The sequence below is a fragment of the Drosophila willistoni genome, chromosome 3R (genome assembly GCF_018902025.1).
Source record: "Drosophila willistoni isolate 14030-0811.24 chromosome 3R, UCI_dwil_1.1, whole genome shotgun sequence".
Lineage (NCBI taxonomy): Eukaryota > Metazoa > Arthropoda > Insecta > Diptera > Drosophilidae > Drosophila > Drosophila willistoni.
In genome coordinates, this window is record NC_061086.1 from 25605110 (window position 1) to 25632361 (window position 27252).

The window sequence follows — 27252 nt, forward strand, 5'->3', positions numbered from 1 at the left end:
GAAAGTTGTCATAATCGAAAATTTGCATGAGAGAAGAGCGAAGAAGGAGGAAGAGATGCATTTGGAGATGGAGTGTATGACGGAGGTTAAACTAAATGGAAATTGAAAATAATTTTTATATTTTTTTTCTTTGCAGTTGGCCGATGCGATTTATGTGTGTGACTTTTTGCTGCAATTGCCAGGCGAAAGAGATTCTACAGCTCATACACACCACTCCCACAGCTGCTAGTCTCCCGCTGGTTCCAGTCCATGTATGCATGTGTATGTGTATGTGTGCGCTTATCAGGCGCCGCACAGCATACTTTTTGCGGCACTTAATTTTGGCTGCCGCCTTCCTTTCCCATTTGCAGGGATATGGTGGGGGTCAAGGGGAACCAATGGGTTGACCCCGTGGCAGCGCGTCTTTTGCCGATTTGCAGCCAATGAAGTAGAAAACTGAAAACTTTTTCTTTTCGAGTCTATTAAAAATAATGGGCGCTGAAAGCGAAGCCAACGCCAAGTGCAAAATACGTTTCGACGCCTCATGTGTGTCTGTGTGTGTGCGAGACAGCGGCGGGCTTTAAATTATAGCTCATTCCGCCATTTCTCACAGACGACTTCCCTGTCGTTTGTCCATTGTCGGTGCAATGACCACTTGAGGTTCCTCTCAGGATACCCTACAAATTAATAACGATACGAAACGACTGTCTGCAATCTAAACAAGCAGATTAAAGACATGTCTCTCGGGTTACTTACTTTTTTCTAATGCACTTAAAGGATAATAATTAATCACTTTTGGTTTCTATTTATAGCTCCAAAATTCCTCCGCATTATATTTTTCTGAATACCAAAAAGAGAGACAAGTAGATTTATTTTTAGCAATAAACGTCCTTTTTCGTTGTAACGCTGCAAAAAAGAATCGCAAGTTATGCAATGATTTGGCTTATATAAAATCTGTTAACTCTAAGCAGAGGCCATGGATAAGCTGAGGGAGAATCCTTATAACCACCCTGCTCCCAAGATTTGGAATGTCGTTAACGATGTGAGTTCTTTGTTGGCTTTGGAAAAAGCAATCCAATCGAAGTAAATAAACCAATCGGCGCGGCTGCTCGAGGACTTTCGAGCGGCCAACGCTTGTCACATTTTTTGTTAATAATTTTAATATAATTATTTGCTAAATAAATAACAAGTCTAATCTAATAGAAAAATTTAATTTTTATCGAAAATCTGTGACTATTGTCCTTATAACTCTGACATTTGGAGGACGATCACGATGAACTTCTGTTATATTGTAGTCTTTGATGGTTCGTTTTGAGTGGCACTAACAGATCCTGGAAACTCCTTCGAGAAGCTGAGATAAATGGACTTGTTTGTCAAAGAAAAAAGTGCAAATATCTTCTGAGCCCTTTGAAGGATCAGGACGAAAGAACGATTGCCCTCATCGATCTAGAACGATTGCCCTCATCGATTACTGCTATCCATGTGAAGCACATACCGATTGTCCTGCGGGAAGCTGAGATATTGTGAAAAAACCTAAATTTTTTTACTTTGCCCAAAAAAGTTTGCTAAAAATTTGCATAATTTGTTGCCCAAAAAAGTATGCAATACATTGCGAAAATTTGAAAGTCAATCCACATTCTATGCATTTCTGTTCGCCTGGTATTTGAAAATTTCTCCAGTACGCATTTCGCAGTTTAAAATGAAAAATATTTTACCCAATCCACCTTCTATGTATTTCTATTCGCCTGGTGTTTCATTCAGTACGAATTTCGCAGTTTAAAATACAAAATTTTTTTACTTAATCCACCTTCTATACAATTCTGTTCGCCTGGTATTTCATATTTTCTCCAGTATGAACCTTCCGTCCTGATCCTTCAAAGGACTCACGAGATATTTTTTTTCTCTAACAAACAAGTCCATTTATCTTAGCTTCTTGAAGGAGTTTCCAGGATCTGTTAGTGCAACTCAAAGCGAATCATCAAAGACTACAATATAACATAAGTTCATCGTGATCGTCCTCAAAATGTCAGAGTTATAAGGACATTTGCTTTTTTTATGTGATATTTTCACTCATTTCACGTCATTAAAATGGATGTTTTATCTACATTTTTGATTTGTTATTTTTTATGGATTCCCAAAGTGTAACAAGTGGTAATAATTTTTGAAAAAAACACAAAACCCTTTTATTTTAAAGCTCTTGACTTTTGATTTGTAAATATTCATTTCCATTTGAATTTGATTGTCGAAATTCTACAAGTTTGCTAGTCGACTTCTTTCTGCTCCTAAGGTCATCTGGTACAACTGCAACTGGTGGTCTTCATTTAGCTGGTTGTCCCTCACTTTTTTCGCGCTGCACGAGCAAAAATATATGGAATCATCTGCAATAAAATCAAAGATCAAGATCATTTATGTAAGTCATTTTTCTAGACAAGGGTGTCATCTAATTGTTAAAAATAAAGACAAATTTTAATTGCAAGCACGTTGCATTTTATGAAGTCTTAATTCTGTAACATTAATCATCTTTAAAACAATAAAAATTAATTTTCATAGGATTGATAAATATACAAATGTGTTCTTAAAGATAAGAATAAGCGTTGGGATCTTTTTTTTTTGTGGCATTCATAATGGTTTCTATTGCATAACATTAAAAAGTCTTACTCAAACTGCACTACACGGTAAGATGATGTCTAATATCGTTTTGCTATTGTTATGTATATCTGTGCACTTGTTTCACCTTTTACGCGGTCACCGCGGGTGAGCAGCGCCACTGCGAAAATGTCTGTTCACCATGCGCGCCTTGCAGGTTTTGCGGTTAATGCGATAATTTAATTGTAATGCGGGTCTGAAGTCCTGTGTGCCAATAATTTAACTTGCAATCAGCGCAGCATTTATTGGGTTAAACATATAAGCCAGCCGAGGAGCCAGGAGCCGAGTAACTACGGAACGGCAGAGTAAGTACACATACTTACATGCGCCCCAACCCAACCGAGAAGTGAACGAACCCACAAGGCAAAAAGGATGAACAAAGAAGGACCCACAAGGATGGTGAGAGAAAATGGCAAATAAATTCAACGAATGCGGCATTCCTACACGAAAGCAGTGTCGAGGACAACGACAGCAAAAATTGAAAGAGGGCTGAGTCAAAACATTTATAATGGGGGAGACATGTCCACACACACACACACACATACACACAAACGCACACACACATTACACATTGGTATTGGATTCCTAGGCAACAGTTGCCGGGTCACCCAAAAAAAAAAAAAATAAGAAAACCGATTGATATTGATATTCATGGGCGTGCATTTGTTGGATTTTTACTTTAGTTGTCGGTCGGTCATGTCGCTGCAAGCACAAGTCGACGAGCTGCGTCAAGTGCTACTTCTGTATACCTACAAGGACACCTTGGATAAACTGGTGATCCAGCAACGTTCTCAACGCTTGAATCTAAGTAAGACAATGCCATCGCTTCCAGCTTCCTTGCGTCGTCGACGTCGCAGCTCTTCTGCAGGCGACCAGGACAGGCCGGAACGTGTCCTGCTTACAGGCAAGACGCTGCCACGTCTGGAATCACTACTGGGTGAGGGCGAAACAGATGCTGACCTGGACTTGGATGAGGGCATCTTGAATTCCTTAAAGTTTGAACGCGACATGGATGCCCTACGTGCCATTTACGAGGCCGCCATCAAGGAGGTCACCGAACCAGAGCAAAATATGGATGCCTTAGATCGTGCCATTGGCGCCCTGAATGGCAATAGCAGTGGAGAATCTCAGGCCATGAAGGAGCTTCAAAGCTCCAAGGATGAGTTGAAAAACCTCAAACATGAATTGGAGAGGGTAAAACAAAGTGGTTTGGACCGCCTAAAGGACATTGATGAACGCACCGCCGATGCCAAATACAATCTACGCTGTGTGTCCCGGGTCAATGACTTGGAATACAATTTGGTTCAACGCTGGGAGGCTGGTCGCATAACGCAGGGCGAGATTTGGGGTGAGAATGCTGAACGAGCCTATTTGAGGGACATTCTCGACTACAAGCAACGTCTGGCCCGCGAGGAGCGTGTCAGTGGCGAACTGAGAGCCTTTCGCAGTGGCGAGATTATCGAGTTGCGGCGCCGCATCGAAGAGTGGCAACAACGCTACGTTTCCGAGCTGCGTCGCGTGGACCGCGAGTCCGAAGCGTGGGAGCTACGCATACTGGAGCAAAAGAAACTGCTGGTCCGTCATCGCGAAATCTATGAAGAGCGTTTGGCATTCGTCAAGGATTACCAGGCCAAAAAGGCGGAGGAGCAACGTTTGCATGATCTTCAAGTGCATCGCATGGAGTGTGCCATTAAGTTGCAAGCCTGGTGGCGTGGCACAATGGTCCGACGTGGCCTGGGGCCATTCAAGAAGAAACCCAAACGAGGCAAACGCGGCAAGGCCAAGAAGTAGACAAACACCACTTAACAGGAGACACTCGGAGAAATTAAGGAATACGTCTAACTAACAAATGAAAATGAATGACAAAAGCATTCAAAATCGATAAACAAAACAGTCCGATTAAAATTGATCTACACTTGCTGGAATAAAAATTAAATGCAAGCTATAAACTTATCTTTAAGACTGACTTTTCTCTTAATAAATTAGTTGAGCAACTAAATAGATGAGAAAATTCTGAACCAAATCTTATACCCTCTATAAATAAGGATATTAATTAAAGTACGAACAAACTGTATTAAAATTTCTCTTAAAGTTTTTAGAAAAGTTTCGATATCAATTTCGGAGTTTTTGCTCAGTGCATTTTGCGATGATTCCGGTTTTTTTTTTCTGTTTTTTGCTTTATGGAAATTAACTTGTGACTTAAAACCAATTAAAAGTTGGACGCACTGCAGTTAACACGTCAGCGGCGGTCAGCAGTGGACGTCCGACTTAATGACACGCTGCCATTGTCATCAGCAGGCTGAGGAGGCTGGGACTGAGGCCGACGGAGTGCAGGGAGGGGGTTAGTGGGTAGGTCAGTTGCATACGCCAAGGCGTTAATAATGGTCAGCTCGAAGCTGATGCTGAAGCGAGGCTGAAGTCCATGAAGGCAAAAAGTGTCCTGGTGTTGTTTTCGTTATACTTTTTCATATTTTCCTTTAGCTCGATGTGGCATGGTGCGCACAAGTGGTTTATTTGTTGTGGCATATCCAGCAGCAGCAACAAAAACAACAACAACAACAAAACAAGAACCAACAGCAACTGCGTATGAGATAAACTGCGACAATTTGCCTGGTGAATGAGTGCAACTTTTTCATATGAAACAAAAGCAAAAGTTTTCCTCTGTCTGTGCGTGTGTGTGTGTAAGTGTGTGTTGTGAGTTTCTGTCTGTGTGTGTGTGCATTGCAATTTAAAATATAATTAATGGTCGTTGGCGTAATTTATTGAATTTGCCTGGTCCGAAAGGATGCTGTCAGTTCTTGTTTGCCACGTTTGCCATTTGGCAGCCTCTTGCGAATTGTATCTGCTGCACATGCTCTTCTCACACACACACACACATGCATACACACACATACATACATTGTGTCTGGTGAAACAATAACATCAGCAACAACATCAGTAACAATAACAAGAACAACAACCCAATCATGACTGGGCGAAAGTCCATTTTGTGTGGTGTCTTTTGTTTGCATAGCGGCGGCAGATGAATTAATGGAAGACGAACAAGAAAAGAACAAAAAAAAACACAAAATGAACGAAAACGGAATTGAGGGCAAACAATCTTTCTTTACTTCTTTTTCTTCACTTTTATCCCTCTTTCCAAAAAAGAAGAAGAACAATTCATCGCACTTCCTGCACTTTGCTGGTCAGCCTCTTCCTTCATTTTTTCACATAGACGAAAAGCAGCAAATGGGAAACTTCTTCATCTTCTTCCTTTGACCTATCCTCCCAACTCCCCACGCCCCTGATGCTTTGCGTCGTCTCTCTCATGTGCGTTATTTAAAAAAACATACAAAATGCCCTCTCGCGAGGAATCCTTTAAAATGTAGCAGCAGCAGCAACGACGAGAAAAAAAAAGGGAAAAAGGGCCAACAACTAGGGCATCCAAAAATTTACATACAAATTAGGGTTAATGAGCAGTGAAATTGTTATTTAACTTCAGTTGGCCCGTTAAGCGTCTTAAAGTGCGCAACACTTGAGCAAATGTCCCCCATCTTCCTTCTCGTCCTCGTCTTATCGAAACTTTTCCACCTAGCCGTGTAGTAGTAGTTTGCGACACGTTTTTGTTATAAACTTTATACTTTAAATATCTCACATTTTGAAGCCCTTTCTCTTACTCATATATTAAATAAATAAAAACCGAAATTTAATAAATAATCGGATGCATACATAAATTGAATATTGCGCATACGCCACGTGCTCACAAATTAATTTCCACTTTTTACTGCAGTCGTTTCTCCATTTGCTCTTGTTGTTGTTGTTTCTGTTGGCTTGTGTTTTTATTTTTTTATGCTGCGCTTCATTTTATTTAAAATTTAATCAAACGCTTTAATTTGATTAACAGCGCACGTCTTTCAATATAAATTTATGGCCATACAAGGCATAATCAGACCACTCCGAATGGCGAGTCCACTCACTGGTGGGAAAGATAACTCCTTCTACACTGACCAGCCGTAAAAAAGGGTTACTTACACTCACACATTCGCACTCCTCACCCTGGGAGAAAGAGAGAGAGAGACGGGAGGCTGTGGAGTGGGGCATGCCTTTCAACACATCAACACAGTCATTTGATATGCGTGCGTGCAGCAAAAGGATGAGAAGGACCATTGGAGGGACGACGAAGGGTCTCTAGACTGCGGATTGTTAACTGCGTTGAGGGGTTTCACGACGGGTTTCACCGCGTCTAATAGCAACACGTACATCTGATAAAATATTTTATTGGCATGTATGGCTGGCTGGCTGGTTGGCTGGCTGGCGGCGTCCTGTCGAGTCCACTCATTTTATAGATTTCTCTCGATACCCTTTTCAAATTGTTCCACACACACACACACACACACACACAGACCCACTCGCTAGGGTGTCCACTAGTCAAATGTTTGTCTTTTCCATCCTGGCCTATTGATTCACTGGGCTCCATATTGCATATTTCATGAAATTAGTAAGCTTTCAGTCAGTCAGTCAGTCAGTCAGAGAGTCAGTCTGAAGGGCAGCAAGTTATGTTTTGTTCTTTTGAAACATAAATCATTTTAATATTGTACATAATGCCAAGCAACTTAAACTGTGGGGGACACACAAACTCATGCCGCTGGCTCTTTTTTTTTTATTTGCCTACGTGTCCTTTGTGCCAGCAATTGTATCGACTTAATTCTTCTGCCATTATTTTCACTATCTCGTCATGCAAATCTAAAATAAATCTTTCATTTCTGGTGCACGGAAGTCACGATGGTTGGTCAGCAAGTTTCAAGTAGAATGGAAATTGTTTATGATAAATGTTCTGAATGGCAGTGCAAACAATTTTATATAATGTCTAACTAGCTAATCCGCATCTCTCTGACAATGGCGCATTTGGAAAAGCATTGCCAATTCAATTCAAGAAATATTCTTGACTTTAAACCAACTTCTAAAGAGAAATTGAAGTAGAATGAAAATATAGAAAATATCGCATTTAAATGGCACGATTACTTAATACGACAATGCAGTCCTCTAGGATAATCTAGAGTAAACTAACTCCTAATGCACTTTTTCATTTCAATACCTTCCGCATAGTTTAATCGACTAAATCACAGAAATGAAGCGTCAAAGAACTTAATTTTTGGAAATTTTTCACTATCGTTAAGCCTCTTATTGAAATTTTCGAAGCCGGCGATAAAATTGAGGTCTTTGGATGAGCTTCTATAGATTGTCAGGATGCCATTTCGAATCATTTTGAGAATTTTTCACGTTTGCATTTCATTCTTGTACACACTTTAGTTTCTGGCATAGTTTCACAATTAGTCCAAGAAATTTATGCTCATTTGATGCCATGAGAAGTGCAAAGCGAAAACGTTCAATGAACCTGACCCCTCCTCAAACTGCCCGAACCAAAACGATTTTGGTTCGAAAATCATAGCGCGACCCAGAAAATTGAATTCTTTGTTTTGGCAGCGAGCGACTGAAATGTGGAAAAAAAAACAACTTTCACAGAAAAAAAAGGCAAAGCAAAAGTTTTGTAGCAAATGGCAAAATTTTGCTGTTATTTCATTTGCTTGCCTATGTTGTTGGTGTTGTTGTTGTTGTTGTTGGTGTTGTTGTTGTTGTTGTTGCTGTGCGCTGTTTGGAATTTTAAATATGGCGTCTGTTTTGTTTGAAAACGGAAACGAGTGTCTGTCAGTTTATTTGTTTGCTGCTCTGTGCTCTGTTGTTGTCGTCTCCGTTTTGCTGGCAACCCGAAAAATCAAGTCAAGTAACTTTGGCAAAGGAAACGCCACCCTAATGTGTTAGTTTGTGTCATTTCCATTGTAAGACCATCCCCTTTGTGTTCTACCCGCCGCCCCTGCCCCTTTAACTACTTTAAGCAATAAAGTTGACTTTTCATTTAGCATAGTCTACTTTTCGGCGCATTAGTTTTAATGTTAGGGAAAAACTTCGAGTCTATTGGCCTAATTGCTTTGCCAGGGCTGAAATTTTCACTCTGAGTGAATAAATTTTAGGTCTCCATTTTGTTTAAACTTAAAATTTATCGATTTAAGGCATTTAAAATACTCGCAGGTAATTGCAATTCCCATTGGAAACCAAAACTAAAACAGCTAATAAACCTCTAAATATCTCAGGGGGCCTTGATATTAGCTTTGACTACAAAATCCAGCCCTGACCCTCGCACTCCACACATTTTCATAGTTATTTACATTATTGATGGCTGCTTAGATATTTTACACACACAAATTTTATAATGTTTATATATGCAGAGAGCCATTAGCTAAAGAGAGCAAAAATTTCTTATCATAATTTGGCATAATTTTTTGTTGTACAATATTTTATATATATTTATGCAGATTTCTCTTATTATAATGAGCCGCAGCAGCAGCAGCAGCAGCTGATAAACAGTCCGATAAATTACTAGGTTTTGAACATAAATTATATATGTATACACACTGTAATCGACTGTGTCGGTGTGTCGGTGCGTGTGTGTGTGAAAATCAAAAAACTACATTTACTATAGATAGTAAAATGCACAAAACATAAAAGCATTTAAATCAGAATCAGAATTGGAATTGGAATCACAATCAGTTACAACGGACGCGAGAAGGCGAGTTGTCCTCGCTGTTGTGAGCTGCTTTATGGCCGCATTTCCCGGCAATTTGAGCATTACAACAAATTTTAATTAAATGCAATGCGCATATGTAAATGCAAATGGCTCGAATGCCTGAGGCTAAGAGCACACACACACACACAGAGAGAGGGGGCGGGGGGAGTGAGAAAAAAAAAGTACGTCAAAGTATTTAGCGCACAGAATGCGGCCAAAGCTGGGGCAAAAACAGAAGAAGACAACAAAAAAATAAATACAGAAATTAAACGACATGGCCAGACCATTAAGCGGATCTGCCACATCTCCCATCATCTCCTCCGCTCCTTCTCCCCTCTCTCTCCACAGTGAGCATTACTCTATCGCAATACAATTTAATAATTCGCACTGACAATGCACTTGCTCATTTGCCATTTGCTGTGCATTCAAATTTGTTGCCGAACAACAACAAAAAACAAAAAGACTGAAGAAAGAATAGGGGGCCGACGAAAAAAAAATGAAATTAAAAAACATTTGACAACATAAAAAACTGCAACTGAAAATCATACAAATTGCTGTATGTAAAGGCAAACTGAACAACCAAAAAAAGAGAAAAAAAACCAACTAGCGAAAAAAAAACTGAAGCCCAACCCGAAAAATGAGAGAAATTTTTGAAAGCTGTTGCTGCTGCTTCTGCTGCATGGCCGCTGGATAAAAGTTGTTGCTGTTGCTTTTGCTGTGACAGATGGGTGGACATTCTGTCAGCAAGTGCAGCAAAAGAGGATGCAGGACACCCAAAGGATCTACAGACTGCCGTTGGAATACTCTAAAATAAGGTAGATGAAATGAAATTGCATTAGGCTGATGTCTGCATAGCCTAAGGCCCAATTAGAACGAATTATTACGCCTGACTTACCAAGTTAGTAATACTTATTCACATTTTTCATACCAAACTGAATGGTCAATATTGTTTTGACAAAGAATTTTGTTAACCGTTTGGGTTTAATAGAATTTTTTAGACAAGTAATACGCTTTAATAGAAATAAATTTACATTTAGTTAACTCTCGTATCTGTCCTGAAATCGGTTCAATTTGTATGATTATTTTAGATGTTGATTATTGCATACTAAGGCTAAGAAAGATCAACAATTTTAGGGGTCTAGCTACCCCTCATAAAAATATGGTTAAATAAATAGGAAGTTGTATGCCAAAGTTTTCCTTTTTTTCCCCCTTTTTCCCTAAAATACATTGGTAATTGGTTAAAGCATAAAAGCCAAAAAGTAGATCATACTTTTGAGCGATTTTAAGAGATAAAGAGTTATAATTTCCACGCTAACTTTTCTTTGGTTATAGAACTAAATGAAAGGATCATACATAAGGAATTACTGCCTATTGAAGCATTTTGTATGTCAAAGTGGATAATGTTTACTTTAGTTAGGGTGTATGCAACATCAACAACAACAACAGCAACAACAACTATAACAAAAGCGACAAATGTTTGACGCCATATACAAACAATTTGCAATTCAACAGCTAAAAGGATCAGCAGCGACAAGCGCATTTGTAGTTTTCAAGTAGGGGTAGGGGGAGTGGAGGACTGAGTAGGGATTCGAGGTGGCTGGGGCAGTGAATAGTAAGAGGCGTGATGGGATTTTGGGAATCCAACATATGTTTGTTTGTGTCTTAGAGTTCTCTCTCATATTCTCTCTCTCTCTCTCTCTTTTGGGCGTTATCAACAGCTGTCTATTTGTATGTTTCATTTTTTTATGTCTTTTGCTTTACTGTCATTTGCATGGCACTTAAAACGCATTTTCCCTTGGTTTTGTTTATGGTGTGTGTTTGAGTGTGTGTGTGTGTGCGTGTGTGTGTTGACAAAATGATTTGTTTTGCTGGCTGCATTGAAAATTAATCAATTTGTTGGTTGATTTGTTTCTCTCTATCTGGTTTTGCCAGTCAAAGTCTTTGTATGTGAGAGAGAGAGAGAGAGAGAGAGAGAGAGAGGGAGAAAGAGAGGGGGAGAGAGGAAGAAAAAAAGACAATGAATTGTGAATTAAGTCATAAGTTGGTTAGTATTTTCTTGGTAAGTTCCTTTTTGGCTTAATTAGGCCAAGAGGCTGTGATTGTTTCCTCCCGCCAATCATTCTCAACTAAAATGTTCTTGCTATTGTTGTTATTGTTGTTGGGTTAGCCAATCATTTTCTTTTCCCCATGGAGCAATTAATGGCACATGTGCCAAACACCTTGAACTCAGTTCAATCCCCAAGGGGGGGGAGGAGGTGGCTGGGGTGTTTGTAATTAATTGCTTATTAATTTATATTGTTGCGTAACTTAAAGCCTCATTATGGTCAATCAGCAGGCGTCGAATTGTGTTTCCTTTGGCAATTGTGAACCATTTAACATTTCATTAACAATTTAGAGTGCTCCAGCGATTGCTCTTGCCATGGCAAAAACGTGGCCAAAATGGCTAAAAAGTAGCCAGCAACAGCAACCCACTTAATGAAAATATTACTTGAGTACGAGTAAATTGAAAGCCAAATGCATTTTAATGCCGCATTTTCAACTAAAATGAAGCACAGACACATACACACACACACACACAAACACACAAACTTGAAGCATACACACATCCGCCAGGCGGAAGCCACAATGTGCAATAAAGATGGCAAAAATCGTGGGAGCTAAGAAAAGGAGCAAGTTTTTGAGGCAGCACGTAAAGATCGTTGCCATTGATTTATGCCCAGCGTGCCGCGTTGCCTGCCCAGCATGAAGCGTGCAACAAGCCAAGAAAAACTAACCAACAAAAAGAAATGGGGAAGGAAAAAAAGAAATGAGAATGAAACGAACGAAAGGAGGAGTTGGAGAAGTGCTATAAACGATGGCGACTAGCTGAAGTGTGGGTGGCGGGGTTGGGGGGTCAGCGGCCATTGCTTGACGAGAACTGCTGCTGCTTAGTAAATGTGTCAACGTTTCGGCCCTGGCTACCACTTAGCTACCACTTGGCATTCCCTCTCCCACTCCCACTCCCACTCTCTAGCTCTTAGTTAAATGAAGCGAGCGCACCAAAGTATGCAACAACTTTAGCTTCAGGGGATGGGCGGCCAAACGAAAACGTGCCTCGTCTACAGTTTGCCATTTTGTGCTACAAAATTTGATTAAGTTCACGTTGGCGATGAGTTCATTGCGCGTTCAAAATGATTCGCTACACTTTGGGGAATTTTGCATAATTCGACATGGCCGTGGATCGTGGATAGTCCTGGTGCAAGTCAGCTGCTGCTGCTGCTGCCACGAACATGGTAATTAGCGCACACCAATACACACACATACACTCACACACACACATATATACATACACTTGAAGCTAACCCAATTACAATTTCAGACCAAAATTGCGTCTGTCAACGCGGCGGCATCAATGTTCGATTTTTCATGCTAGGCTTGGAATGTATATGAGGGAGTGGCGTTTGGGCTGTTGCATCTTTATTGCCTGGACATTGTCACAAATGCCACAAATCGAACTGTAGCGGTCAGTGTTGCATGGTTGATGGGTTTGGTTGATAACTCTTCCTCCTCCAACCCAAACCCAAACCCGAACCCCAAACTCAAATATGTATAAAATGCAGTCCGTGTAATTACTTAAACAGCAAGGCGGTTAAACCCACTCACACATACACAAAGTCTCACCCTCATCCACACACACACACACACACATGCCATATAATGAATGCTTTCTATGTCAATCGATAATGCATTTCCACTTATCTATGTATATGTATATTTCTCTCTGTTTGTATTGAGAAAATTTGTCATTTATAATACTTAAAGGCAATGCAAATATGCAGAATGCTTAAAAACATTATCAATTAAATTGATGAAAAATATTTTAGAGCAATTTCTCTAAATTAACCTAGTTAAATTCTAGTGGATTGTGCATCTGCATTTGTCACTATTTAATGTTAACTAACAAGCCAAATAATAGTCACTAGCTAGTCAAACGAAACTAAATATCGATAGCTTCTTTCTTTTCCTAGCAGTTTATTTAATGCAATTCTAAGTAGAAATTTGTAAACAAATAATATATTATTTATAGACGCTAATTCGTCAATTAAATGGCTTAATGTCAATTGCCAAACGAAACTTTAAACACTGTGAAAGTGTTTATTGCATGCGACTTCTTATGAATTTTCTTCGATATGGTGCTGCAGGTTTTTTCTTCACTTTTCACACTCACTTTTAATTATTCATACCTATTTGCCTCAGTGGCCTGTTAATGTTAATGTGATGAGAGCAAATAAATGTTAAATTATGCAGAGGACGTGCAAAAAACGTTTCTCCATGCAGCAATAGCCAAGCAATTTGCAGCTGACGTTGCTTGCAGCGTGATTTGCATTAGCCACACCCGGCCCCGCCCAAGTCGATGGGCGTTTAGCCTAAAGATGTTGAAGAAGAAGCTCTAAAGTTGACTTGTTCTTTTTTTTCTTGTGTTTGGTTGAAGTTTTTATGGCCCATCAGAAATGCAGTTGTCGTTTTTGCTTGTTGGACGTCATGTTTTGGGCCATGTTTCACTTACCGTGGCCATAGATTTATGAACCTGGGCGTTTTAGTTCTTAGAGGGAGATTTATGTTGAGGCACCCAGCAAAGAGCAACCGCAAATGGCATCTTTGGAAACTTAAGAATTTTACTCAAAATAAACTGGTCTAATAGGATATGCAACCAAAAAACAGATGCCAATGCCGCAAAAGACAAACACACAAAACAAATGTTGGCAAAGTTCCGTAACTTTACAATCCAACACGGAGTGAGTCGCTGCGAGCCAATGTGAATTGCTTTATTGAGCGCGTCACAAAAAAAAAAACAAAAAAAAAAGAAAACAGAAACTTTCGTAAGAAAGGATAAACCAGGCGCAATAAAGCATAAAACTTTGCCCTAAAAGAAATTGGCAACAGACCACAGATCTAGCAAGGACAACGCTCAAAAGTAGGCAATGAAAATTGTTAATGGCTAATTATATTTTTTAGCTAACGTTTTTAACTTGCCCTGCTGGCGGCTGAGTTTCCTCTGGTCGAGAAACGAAAAAGCCAAACTTTGAAATCGAAAAGCAAACATTTGTTGGCAAGCAATGAAAAGATGGAAAACCGAATCGAAAAACAAACGAACATAAATTTTACTTAGCCAAAAAGTTTTGCAGCCAGTCAGCCAAGTGGCCATAAAAAGGGAACAAGTCAAAGGAAGTGCAAAAACCGATAACAACAATAAGTTGCAAGCTTTGAACGGCGACTGCAAGTGGCATGTGGCAATAGTTTTTGGCCATAGTTGTTTGGCTCTGTCTCTTGATAAACCATTCAATAGTTGGCAGTCGCAAAAGGCGTTTAAATAACTAACTCGAAAGGAGGCTGACTGTCTGACTGGCTGGCTGACTGGCGGGCTTACTGGCTGGAGGAGGTTTTTTCCTTGCAACATTTATGGCGAGTTCTTTAACAAGTCAAAGTTCCGTTACACTTTCTTAACAGCAAATATAGGCATAAATTTGCATTTAATATAGTCAAAGAACAACAACAAGAACACCAAACAACAACTTCAACTGAAACACAAACACAAACAAAAAACCAAAACAAAAATTATTTTCCTATTTAGTATATAATTTCCTGGAATCGCCCAAAGTGTAAAATGGGTTGGTGTTGACTCTTGTTGCTTGAGTTGAACAGAACTGGCACATTATTTGGTCCTACAATTTGCCAGATTGTGCTAAACAAATTACTGAATATCCTTCAAGTTTATTAATCAAATAATCAAATGATGTCTTTAAGCAACATGAAAATGTAATGTTTGGCAAACTTTTCTATAAATTGAAGCCGATCAGAAACCAAATCTTTAGGAAACTATTGGAGCAGCACTTGGAAAATCGCGAAACAGACGCTAATAAATTCTCAAAATACTTTCCACAACTGCTGAGGCAGAGACTAGGGCAGCAATGCCTCACAGTGAAGTGCTATGAAAACTTCCAAAAACTTTGCGAGTGTCAGACTCCATGTATATCTGGACACAGAAACTTCTCAAAATAGCCTTTGAGTTAAAGGCCAAGCGATTTTGGCCAAGAAACTCCAACTTTAACTCAAAGTCGACTTCTAACTAGGCTAATTTGCCTCTAAAAATTGTCTATAGAGTGCCACGGTTTGAAGTTAGTTTAGCGACTGAAATTATTAGACTAGTTAAAGACTAAATTTCCCCTTTTTGGTTGGCTTTTAAAATGCTAAAGTGTCAGCACTGTTTGCCAGGTGTCATTAGGGCGGCATATATTTATTTTTGTTTTTGGTTTCATTTTTGTAAAATTGTGAAAATTTGCAATGCAAATGCCCGGCACGGTGTGCCCCTCCCTCCACACAAATACTCACACACACCAACACACATATTTACAACCCATTGGCCATTTGTATTTTTCGCGTTTTGCATGGGGTCAGTCTATTAAAATGCAAAAAGCCTTCCTTCCCTTCAACCTCTTTGCCTCCGTTCATATGCCTTAAATGTGCGGAAGTCCATTTTGTCTTGTCGTTCACGTCATAAATATGGCCAACCAAATGGCGGCGCTGTATGTTACGGCTTAGTCCTGTCCTGCCGTATCCCATGCCACCCTGCCTCCGATACTGACCCGTCTCAGTTGTGCACCCTAAACTCTCCACTCCCTGGCCTCCTCTGGCTCTGTATTTTGCCTTGCTTTTAATGACAATTTGTTGAGGTTTGCATAAAATTTCAACGAAATTTCATTTGACACACATTCTCAACTCGATTCACTTTATACTTATATGTATATGTTTTTGCTTTCTTTCCTTTTGGTTTATATTTTTTCGGTATTCGTTTTGATATTTTCCAGGCATAAATTTAAATAATTTTCCCTTTACAACTTTGCTTGGTTGGAATGTATTTGTGGTTTATGACAACCACCACCACCACTCATACGCCCAGTGGGTTAGGCATTCCCTTCCTCAAATCCCATTCTACTCCAGTGTCCTATCACAATTCTTATGTCTTATTCAGGCGCCTGGGGTTATGGCATGATAAATTTATGTTCTTTGCGGGTTTTTACAACATATGCTCTACACAATACACACACACAAACAAAAAAAAAGAAAGGGCCAAACAATTCTCTTTTCAATTGAATTCCAAAATTAAAAGTTTCAAACTGAGTGCAATATAATTGCACAGATGAACAGAAGGACCAATGGGTTGTATGGTTAAAGGATCGGACATACAACTAACTTGACTATAAACTATATTTCCTTTACAATTTTCGGTTGATTATTTTTTGAACACACACAAAACACTTGAGAAGAAATAAACTAAAATGGAGACGACATCGACTGAGTTGTTGCCGCGTTGTTGCCTTCGCTGCTTGTCACTTAAAGCGAAAAACAATTTTTCTTTAGCTGAAACTGTGTGTGTATGCGTGTGTGTGTGGTGGGTGTTGCTATGCGGGTGTGTGTGTGTGCAGCTATCAGAAAACCAATTTTCGTTGCTAAATTGATGTTTATAGCAATGTACGATGACGACAAGAGATGAGAACAAGAATGACGATGAAGATGATGCGGCCGTCGATGGCTATGATGAGCTTGTTGTGGCCACCAACGTCAGCTTCCCCCCGGCCCCCAAGCCGCTTTGCAGCAATCCCCCCCACCACACCCTCGCATCAACCTTTCTCCTGATGAAGACAAAGTGGCAAAAGTGTACGAAAAACTAAACGCCAAAAACCCAACCAAGTCAAGTCAACTCAACTCAACTCTCTACTACAACTCAACTCGACTCAGTCTGTGGCTGTTGTTGCAAGAAGGAAAAACAGTTTTTCCATTCAGCTCCCGTTTCTCCCCCTCCTTCCAATCATCTATTCACATCCATGAAAATCCTTCGTTTTCTCCTCGTAGCTCGACTTGACAACATTTTGATGCTTCCGTTTGTAATTTATGTGACACTTGCAGTGACATACTCGTAGATCAGAGAGCTGTGGGGCAACTTGTGATGCCAAATTGTTGTTACTTGTGTCTTTTATTATGTTGTCTTTGCAGTTAGCTTATAACCTAATGATTTGCTTTAGCAAAATTAAATAAAAAAGGTTCGACAGACTATTAATGATAAAGTCAAAAAATACTTTAAAGAAATTTCAACATTATTTAAGTTTGACTTACAATTGCATAATCCAAAAGGCTCTATTGTTGACTAACATCTCTGCAGTTGATAGACTAAAGCTCATTATATGCCCTACCAGCCGTTTGCCACTCGTCAGTTATGAGAGAATCTAAACTGCAGCTGCACTTTATCTAAGCAGTGCACTTAAATATAAAAGAGGCTTTAGACATTATCACGTAGAGAAGTGTTCAAATCTTAATCTGATCAACTCCCAGATTAGGAAGAAATCCCCAAAATTAAAGTCAGGTGGCTGGATATTGTTATTATAAGAGAATGTAGCTATACAATTCGAGTAAGTTCAAGGACAAGGCCTAAGATAAGCGAAGTAAAAAGAACTTTAAAGCGCTTCTAATGAAAATTTCAAATGAATCGGCTAATTAGATATTGGCCTTGATGAGTCAGTTGTGTGTGTCTGAGTTGTGTTTGACCTGAGATGATTGAACAGATGTTTTGGAAGTTCTTCATATTTTTTGTGGGTCAATGGCATTATTTAAAATTTCAAAATCAGCCAAATGCTTTAATTTTCTTTGGAATAAAACTATAGTGTACCTCATTTCTGTTAAGCACTTCAGGCAAACGGTTTGTGGCCACAACACTGTGGATATAAATTTAGACTAGCACTTTAAAAATAATAATAAGTTTTGTAGGGGAACATGAAACGCTTAATGGGGCTATCTGCTATCGTATATCTGGTCAGCTCGTTTACTATCTGTACAGTACGAGCTGAACTGTTTGAGCTGCTGGAGGCGGACTATGAGAACAGCAACAGCAACAGCAACGAAACTGGCAATAATAATGATTTCATAGGCGAGGCAATAAGCGGAGTAAAGCAATACTTTGGCAGTCTAACAGAGGACGACCAGAGCAATAACAAAACAGCAACGGCAATAGTATCCCAACAGTCAGACTCAGAGCCATTGGGTCTTACCGATGAAGTGGACATGGCGCTTAAACATGCAACAGATACAGCCGATGGGCTATGGCAGCAGTTCAAAAAGGTAAAATGATACAACGAGTGAAGAGAGAGAGAGTAGAGAGATTGTGACTACATAAAGAGTGAGCTTTATGTACTTCACAGGGACTGCTTAGTCTAATGGGCAGCTTCAGTGCCGGCGATGGCGATGGCGATGGCGACGGCAATGGCGACATTGATGGATACAATGCAACAGCAATGGGAGTAGCAACACCAACTCAAACAACGAGAGCAACGATGACAGGAACGACGACATTGCCAATGACCACTACAACGGAGCAATCCAGTTTGCAGCAAATGAAACCAATTGCAAATCAGACGTCTGCTATAATAGAAGACTTGACAACTACAACATCGAAACCAATACCATTCCCATTACGGCCGACGACAACAACAACATCCACTACAATTGCCCCACCCACCAATACAACAATTACGCCTTAAAGAGTTTCTTTGGCACGTGTCCGCCGCTTGAACATAAATTGAAAACAATAATGTGCTCAAGGCTTGTTGTACTATGTAGCACATATTAAGCACATTCATCGGCTAATAAATATTTACACAAATGTTAAATTTAACTGCACACATCATTTCCATGAGCGAAACTCGGCCTTCGCTGTGATGCGATAGACTAGACCTCGATCAGACATAAGCTATAGTCAAAATGTATCGGTTCGGGTTAATTCTCTTGATCTGCTCTCTGCAATATTTCGCATACGGCGGAGTTATTGCTGACAATGAGATGAGCATTAAAGTCAATGACGATTTAAAAGAAGATATCATGAACTACGACTTTGATCTAGACGATTTGGGGGCCATTTGGGAACCAGAACTTCGATTACGTGTGCTTCTGGAGCGAAGGCGCCAAGAGGGTAAGTGTCGAGCTATGTAGTTCCAAGAAATTTGGCCTGAAAATCAATAAACATTTCCACATTTAGGTTTGGCTGTGGTTCGCATGCAATTGCTGCAATTGAATTTGATGAAAATATTGATTATTATGGATGTCATCATATTAATAGGTGTCTTCTATTGTGCCAGAGATAATTAGATCTACATAGATTGTCAAGCAAATTCAGTTTGATTAATTTACGCAAGTCATGAACAATATAATAAGTTTAATTAAATGGTAACAATATAATAAATTTAATTAATCGCGTTCGGGTTTTTTTGGCTTTTGTGTTGGAAACTATACAAACATTTTTTGCCAAATACTCTTGTGCTAAATTGCGAAATTCTTAACCCAACAGAGCTAACTAGAGCTAAGAACAATTGTACCACTTTCTTTTTCTTCTTGCTCTAAAACGTTATAACAGAGTGTTAGTTGAATTAATTAAAGTTGTCTATTAATTTCCGAAAATACAACTAATATAGGCGATCGCCTATTGAGTTTATTTACCCCTCGCGACTCTTGTTTTCTTCAGCTAATATTTGTTTGTTATTGTATGTAAAATAAAAGAAATTATATCCACATTTATAAATATTTTTATATTAAATATTTGAGTGCTGTTTATGCAGCTGTTGTACCTGCAGATGCGTTACTTTTAGACTGCAGAATTTAATTATGATGATTCAACCAATTATAACGTATACGCACAGTTGTATAGCCAAGATGAAGACCAACAATAGTCTAGACTTGCGGGGAAGCAGCTTTAAATTGTGAGTAAATTTGAATATAGATTCTAGCAGTTTTGAAAAAAAAAACAGTGAAAAAAACAATTGAACAATTAAATTAAAATTTTAATTTAATAAAATATTATAAAACAAATCATATATGTATAAAAGAAGCGATTAACTCTACACACTTAATCAAATAATAAATATCAAAGAAGCTAACTTCGGCTATGCCGAAGTTTATATACCCTTGCAGTATACTTGGCAATAATATTTTTCCTTTTTGAAATTTCTTTCCCTGCAACTCAATTCATCAATACACAAACAAAATATTATTTCTCTTTTTACCACAAGTTTTTCTTCTTCCATCATTTTCTAAGCAAAGCACGGCACGCATACACATACAGTTCATGTAGCGTTGCGTCTGTGTGTGTATGCGTGTGCTCTGTTGATTTGATGATGGCAGTAGTAGGCAGCAAGCAGCGCTGCCGGCAGCGTTTGAACCGATTTATATTGACTGTAACTTGTGTTCTATTTATCGGATCAGATTCAAATTTTGGGATCTGAGATTTTATATCTATTACTATCATATTGGTAAATTTCATGGGGATACTCCAATTTTTGCAAAAATGTTTCTTCTAGAGCTATATGATATAGTGGTCCGATCCCAAAGATTTTCATACTTTATCTCACCCGGGTAAAAAAAAGGTCCCAAAAAAAATTTCATCCCGATAGCTCTTAAGATGACGGACATGGCTATATCGACTTAGCTTCTCATGCTGATCAAGAATATATATACTTTATGGGGTCGGAAACGTCTCCTTCTGTGCGTTACAAACATCTGACCAATTTTATAATACCCTCTGCAAGGGTATAAAAATAAATGAACCAATTCAATTTAATTGCATTGGTAAGAATCTTATTAATAATATTAAATCATTTGCAGCGAGTTTAATTAATTTCATTAAAATAACAAACTAATTTAGAATACAAAAGTGTATAATTTATCAAAATTTGTGGAATCTTCTTCGATTTATGTATTTATAGATGAGAATTATAGATGAAAATCATCTATCAGATATATGGTTAAACCAGTAAAGTAGTTTTTTAAAAATTATTATGTGCTACAGACTAAATAATGCTCATTAACAGAATTTTGATTATTTGTGGAGTGTCTGAACAACGTTAATGAAACACATAACTTACAAGTTTTTCATATTATCTAAAATTCTAAAGTAGATTAAAGCAAACAAGTAAATATTTGAAAAGTCTACGAGATTCAATTCTTCGTTTGATCAAGTTTATTGTTTATTTAATTATCCCAACCAATGGAAATATACTGGATAAATAGATAAAAGGCGTTTTAGATTTCGAATTACTAATAATAAGAATAAATTATTAATACATTCTTGAACTGGTCTTGGATTCCAATTGCTTCGACGTACATAAGTGGACGGTTTTAGTCGATAATTGGGAGGAGATAGAAATCTATATGTTGTTTTGTTTTAAACGGCAAATTTAGATTGAAAAGTGAAATGAATCGAAAGTGCATTAAGTAAAATTATCTGGCAGCATCATTCAAAAATTTTAGCTGATGCATTCAATTGTACAGTGCGTTGCCTTTTGTTCATTATTAAATGCAGACTTATTGAAATTATAAGCCAATTCACACCCGAATGCTTACAGTTTATTTGACATTCGGTCCGTTGTTTCGGTTTGGCTTTTGGGCCGGTCCAATGGCAATTCATGGCAAAATGCATTGAAATGTGAGGCACATAGCCCGGTTGGTTAAATATTGGCAACACATTGGCTGCAGCTGTTGCTGTTGCTGTTTATTTACTTGTTTGTTTGCTTGTTTGTTCATTCGTTTTGTTGCAACTAAAAGTTCATAAATATTAACAGCTATTAAAAACACAGAAACTCTCTACGTAGTCGGGTTGTTGGCCAAAAAATTAATTTTAAACTTTAAAACTAACTGCATGCAATTTACGCGCGATTTGTTGTCGCGTCTCCTCTCTTCTTTTTCTTTAATTTTTTTGGTGTGGGCTAACATGTGAGTGAGGTACTTACTCAGGTGGCTATAGCTAGGCCACTTAACGTGGTCTGAGCAGGGACAGGTTCTATGGCCTAATGCTCATTTAATTAAAAGCGGAAATTGAGGCAAGTGACCAAGGAACCAGACCAGACCAGGCCAGGACAAGCCAACAGCAACGATCCGTGACCAAGTGGCCAAAAGTGGCCCGGCAGCAACTTTTCGACCAAGTTGTAGGAAATATTAAAAACGGAAAACACTTTGGGGCAACTAATTCTCCTTCTGTGGCTTGGCTCTTCTTCTCATTCTGTTTGTTACCCTTTTCCTTTTTCTTTACTTTGTTCTTTTTTTTTTCATCTCTCGTTTTTAGTTTCGGGTTTCTTTACATTTTGTACGTCTTTTGGTCCTTGTATTTTGGCAGCTTTTGTCGGCCCAAGACTGGTAAAGACTCCCAAAGAGTGGCAGAGGGAGTGAGCACGGGGAGGTGGACTACTTTGGAGTGTTGCAAAGTGGCAGTGTGTATGAAAGTGCCAAGTTAAAAGGAAGCAAGGCGGCGCAATTAGCAAGTTTACTGCATGAAATTATGGCAACGCTTAATAAAAGCTTGAGAGCAAAATGAAAATGTGTAAGAAGAGAAATGAGAAACTGAAAAATAAAAAATTATATTCACAGCAAATATATATTAAAAACTGTGAAAAAAATGAAAAAAAACAAAAAGGGAGTCGAAGAGAAAGTGCCAGCAAGTTAGTTAATTAAAAGGCTCGCATACTTATTTGAAAAGTTTTAGCCACGCCATCATCGAGGCTGCAATTTAATCATGTAAGTGCTGGCAAATTGTTGGCTAAAAAATTTAGAGCCAGACAAATATTGCGCATACGCCTAGTATGAGCGTTAAGAGGATGTGCTGTTGTTGTTGTTGTTGTTGATGTTGCCAAGTTTTATGCTAATGGTTTTCGTTTAAAGCCAAAAGTAATTTATTGTTGTCAGCGGGCGCCATCAAAAATGTTGCTGCACATTCATTATGCCCCCAAATGTATGTGACTATATATATCTCGTTTTCTCTCTGCCTCACTGTCTCCGCATGCATGCATGTGAGTGTCTGTCTGTGTGTGTGTGTGTGCATTAAAATTTTTTAGCCAAAAAACAAAAGGCAGCTTTCTGGCTAAAAACTTGCATAGAAATTAAGTTAGCCAAGAGGAAAAATGCTTACAAAACTGAAATGAAATGTTTTGCCTGATGTCTCTAACCATTTGTTATGTTCTCTGCTTTCTGTACGTCCTTCTCTCACTCTCACTCTCTCCGTGTCTTTCCCCTCTGCTAAACCATTTCTATTTAATAAAAACCACAAATGTGTATAGAGTAAAATCTCATTCATTGACTTGACAATATTTTAATACCCTTTCTAAGAACTCGGTCAACCAGAAATGAACTTTAGTCTCGCCTTATATAGGTTGAATCAAATATCAGTTTGCTTCTCTTCTCTTCTATCGCCTTTATCAGATTTGCCAGTCAAAAGAGTATTCACATAAAGGGCTGAATAAATTTCATTTAAATTGTGAGTGTTTGTTTAAAAACTAAATTTAAATATTTTACTTTCGCCACAGTTGCCGTTTGCTGCTGCTGCTGCTGCTGGTTGTGCTCTCCGGCTCCCCGGCCATTCTCGCCATTTTGGCCTGGTCCATTTTTCTTTTCGCTTTTTTTTGTTGGCTTTCTTTCTACTCATCCACCCACACACACATACACCTACACACGGACACACAAGATAAAACACCCGCGAACTTTGCAACATGTTTACGGTAAAAACGTGATTTTCAGCACAAAAACTGACCAAATGTGGCCAAGAGGCAAACTCCAATCCTTTGCCAACTGTAAATAAGTTGAGTTAAGCGGCAAGGCACGCGCCAAACCACCGCAGAGCCGAGCCAGCGAGAAGAGACCAGAGTAGAGTCCAGAGCAAGCCCAAACCCAAACCCAACCACAGTCATAAAAATTAAACATTTGTAGCTTTGTCACGTTTGTGTTGACACTTTCTTATCACAGTCAACCGAAATGAGGATCCGCCCCCAACTCCCCCCTACCCATAACATTTCGTTACGCTTTTGCCATCAGTTACCATATTCCCACCCCCATATCCTTAGCCCACTCTACCTACCTCCATACACTTTAACAGCACACACTCGACCCGGCCTAAATATGTGCGTGTGCGTGTCACTTTTGACTGTCACTGCGACTCACCTGACCTGAGCAGAAATAAAACTTCACACACTCACTCTAACACACACACACACACACACATATGCTGGGTGTTTCCATTACAAATGGGCAAATGCCTCGACAACAAGGACGACGTGTCAGGAGGAGCTTCAGCTTCAACCGCACACAGCAAATGCCAACTGTCGAGGCGAGAGCAAATTTGGTGTGACATAATTTGCGGCGTTTTATAATTAAATGGGATCAAAGGTTAACTGACAACCGACAGCTGCCTCTGATTCTCTATACTCAACTCTCTAGCTGAAAATCAAAGCCAAATGCGAAAATCCTATTAATTAAATTGCCCAAAAATTGCAAAAGCTAATAACAACAACAACAACAACAACAGAAAGAAAGATAAATGGGAATTTTCAAAATGCATTTAAATCTATCACGTTTGGCGTTACGAAATAAACCTAGTTAAAATATTTGAATCTGTATAATGTAATAAGCTTTTGTTTATGGTGTAACTATCTAGTAAGGATAAAGCTTGAACGGCTAGTCTTGTATGAAATTAGTTAAAATATACATGAGGTTGATGACAAACTTCCTCGTGTGGTTAATTTTTAGAGAAATTCATTAGTCAAATGCAAGATGACCATGGAATACAACCAACCTCAACCCCAACTACTCAAGTTTAACCAAATTCGTTGGCCAAGTTGAAAGTCTATTACACCTGTTACTTTCCGACTAATGTCAGCTGGATAATTTCATTATGCATTTGACTTGTAAAAGAAAAAAGCTCTCACTTGCATGCAGTCCTGGTCGAGAGGAGATACGATACATTTTAGGTTCTAAATTTATGACATGCCATTTGAGTGTTTTCGAGTCTTCTCACTTTCAAGTTTCTGGGGTTCAATTTCAGTTTGAGTTCCAATTCGCTTCGTCTTCAAGTGAATGGTGAGGGTGTGTAAAAGAGTAAGTGAAGTTGCGGGCAACTTTGTTGCCATGCAACTTTAATGAGTTGCCACACGAGACCACAAAACTTGTCATCTGAAAGGCTTGAAAATTGAAAAAGTTTAATGAGCATACAACATACTCTATACCTACCCACATGTTGACTGTCTGACAATGATGCAGGCAGGCACAGTAAGGTGATTTGAAGGATTTGTCAATTGCAATTCGCTATACTTTAAACTTTTTCGATGGTAATTTTTTATATTGTTGTTTTACTTTTAGAGAGAGATATAGTAGAAGAAAACTTTCATTCAAGTTTTCAAGGTAGCAAGTGAATACTTTGAAAGTCTAAAGATTGCTTTTTAATTAAGCCGATTTAAGTTATAAAGCTTGGGAAAGTGCTTATGTTTTGCCCCTGTAATAAAAATTTAAAAATTCAAAAATTTAGTTGGCCAAATTGAAATTTTAACTTGTTGAGTGTTGTAAAATTGCAAATCCATTTTTCCTATAGGCCGATATCTCATTCGCCTTTCACAGAACTGGGCTAGTCTTTAAGCTGATTATCTTGAAGTTTTGTTTGTTGTTTTCTAGTTTTCTCTGCAGTTTCAGTGGCGGATCTGCATTTTGCTACTTTTTGAAAGGGGAAATTGTTCACCTTGGACATGGAAATAAGTATTTTGTAATAATAAAAATATATTATTATTAAAAGACCTCAACAATTAAGTTTAGATAAGAGGCAAATAATTCTTTCTGGATATAATGGGTCCTGTAGGATATAAAGAGTCCAAATAAAATCGTTTTTGAAGGGTAATCTTTCCTCATTTTACCCTCAAAGATCCAGCACTGTGTGATAGACTTGCTCAATAGAAACTAAGCCAACTAGGCATGCTGAGAGGATATCTGAGAAAAAGGAAAATACACTTTTGATACCAAAAATTTGCTTGTCTTGGCAGAGAAGTTATTGAAGCGCCAAAGGAAGTGATAAAAGTCCTGCGGCATTGGCACTGGCACTGGCATTGCCTATCGTCTCTATTGGCTGGCAATTCAATTAAATGCAGAGCTGCATGAAATACACTTTGAGCCAAGTAGACATGTGAGCGGATAGATGATTCTATTTTCCTTTTTGTTTTTCTTTTTTTTTTTGTTCCGAGTTCCCGGTATTCGGATATCCATAAAATGCATCACATGCTATCAAAGGCTCAAAAAGTTTTTTAGCCCAGGTGCCAGGACATTTATTATTTGCAAGCGTTGCATAGTTTCGGGCTAACCACTTCCTCTTCTTCTTTCCCATTCGCATTTCCATTGCCTGTATCAGAGAAACAGAGAGCGAGCGAGAGGGAGAGAGAGTTTCATTTTTGTCTCAATTGCAATCAAAGTTTTTAGTTTCTTTCCCCTTTTTTTCGTCTCTTTCTGGCACTGTCAGGCAAATTGTAGAAAAGTTGAATTGACTTGAGCAGGAAATTAAGTTGATGGTTTCGTTTCTTATATTTTCTTCGCTTTTGTTACTCACTTCCTTTATGCTTTGTGTGTGAGTGTGTGTGTGGCTTGCGTGCACATTTTGTTGGAGTGTTTGCTTTACTCGAAACTCGTGGATTCGGTCTCGAATAACTGCTGAATTGTCTGCCTTGTACTTACTTATTTAACTTGCAATTTTGACAAAAAGAAAAAAATAACTCTTCAATCATATTAAAAAGTTTGCTTCAAAAAAAACTGGTAACTGGTTAGCAAGTTAGTAAGTGACTGAGTGATGCATTTGCTCTTCACTTGCCTGAAATAATAGGCAAGCTGCATTTGAGGAGAGATCTTTCTCTCTGCCTCTAATTGAAGCAAAGCTAAACGAAATCAAAGTGCACACACGCACACACACACAACCACAACCAACAAAAGGATTCCTACATAAGCCACAAGAGTGCATTTACTTTGATGGGCCTAAAATGAGTTATTTTCAATAAAGTTGAAGTATATAATTTCTCACAAGTTTCCTTCTGGCACAACAACAAACTAATGCTTGATCTGAAGTCAGTAGAGATTGACATTAGATGGCCGCATTTAATATACCCTGTACTAAAGAAGCAAAAGTTACCCCATACCCTCTATTCCTAGCCCCGAAA

General features: G+C 38.7%; 2 protein-coding genes across 2 annotated transcripts; both read left to right on the forward strand.

The window, feature by feature from the left end:
• The first annotated feature begins 3321 nt into the window (after positions 1–3321).
• On the forward strand, positions 3322–4580 carry LOC6646927 (dynein regulatory complex protein 9). The gene has a single exon (XM_002069839.3). The coding sequence runs from the start codon at positions 3322–3324 to the stop codon at positions 4414–4416; it is 1095 nt and encodes a 364-aa protein (XP_002069875.1). The 3' UTR covers positions 4417–4580.
• A 14380-nt stretch (positions 4581–18960) lies between these two features.
• Positions 18961–19491, forward strand: LOC111519230. The gene is made up of 2 exons (XM_023178902.2): positions 18961–19223; positions 19290–19491. The coding sequence occupies exons 1-2, from the start codon at positions 19016–19018 to the stop codon at positions 19397–19399; spliced, it is 318 nt and encodes a 105-aa protein (XP_023034670.1). The 5' UTR covers positions 18961–19015; the 3' UTR covers positions 19400–19491.
• Positions 19492–27252: the final 7761 nt, after the last annotated feature.

What these genes read in the sequence shown, in the direction of transcription:
- LOC6646927 (XM_002069839.3), top strand. Translation starts at nt 3,322, where the DNA reads ATGTCGCTGCAAGCACAAGTCGACGAGCTGCGTCAAGTGCTACTTCTG.
- LOC111519230 (XM_023178902.2), top strand. Translation starts at nt 19,016, where the DNA reads ATGTATCGGTTCGGGTTAATTCTCTTGATCTGCTCTCTGCAATATTTC. An exon ending in GGAGCGAAGGCGCCAAGAGG is followed by an intron (nt 19,224 to 19,289) that starts GTAAGTGTCGAG and finishes TTCCACATTTAG; the next exon opens with GTTTGGCTGTGGTTCGCATG.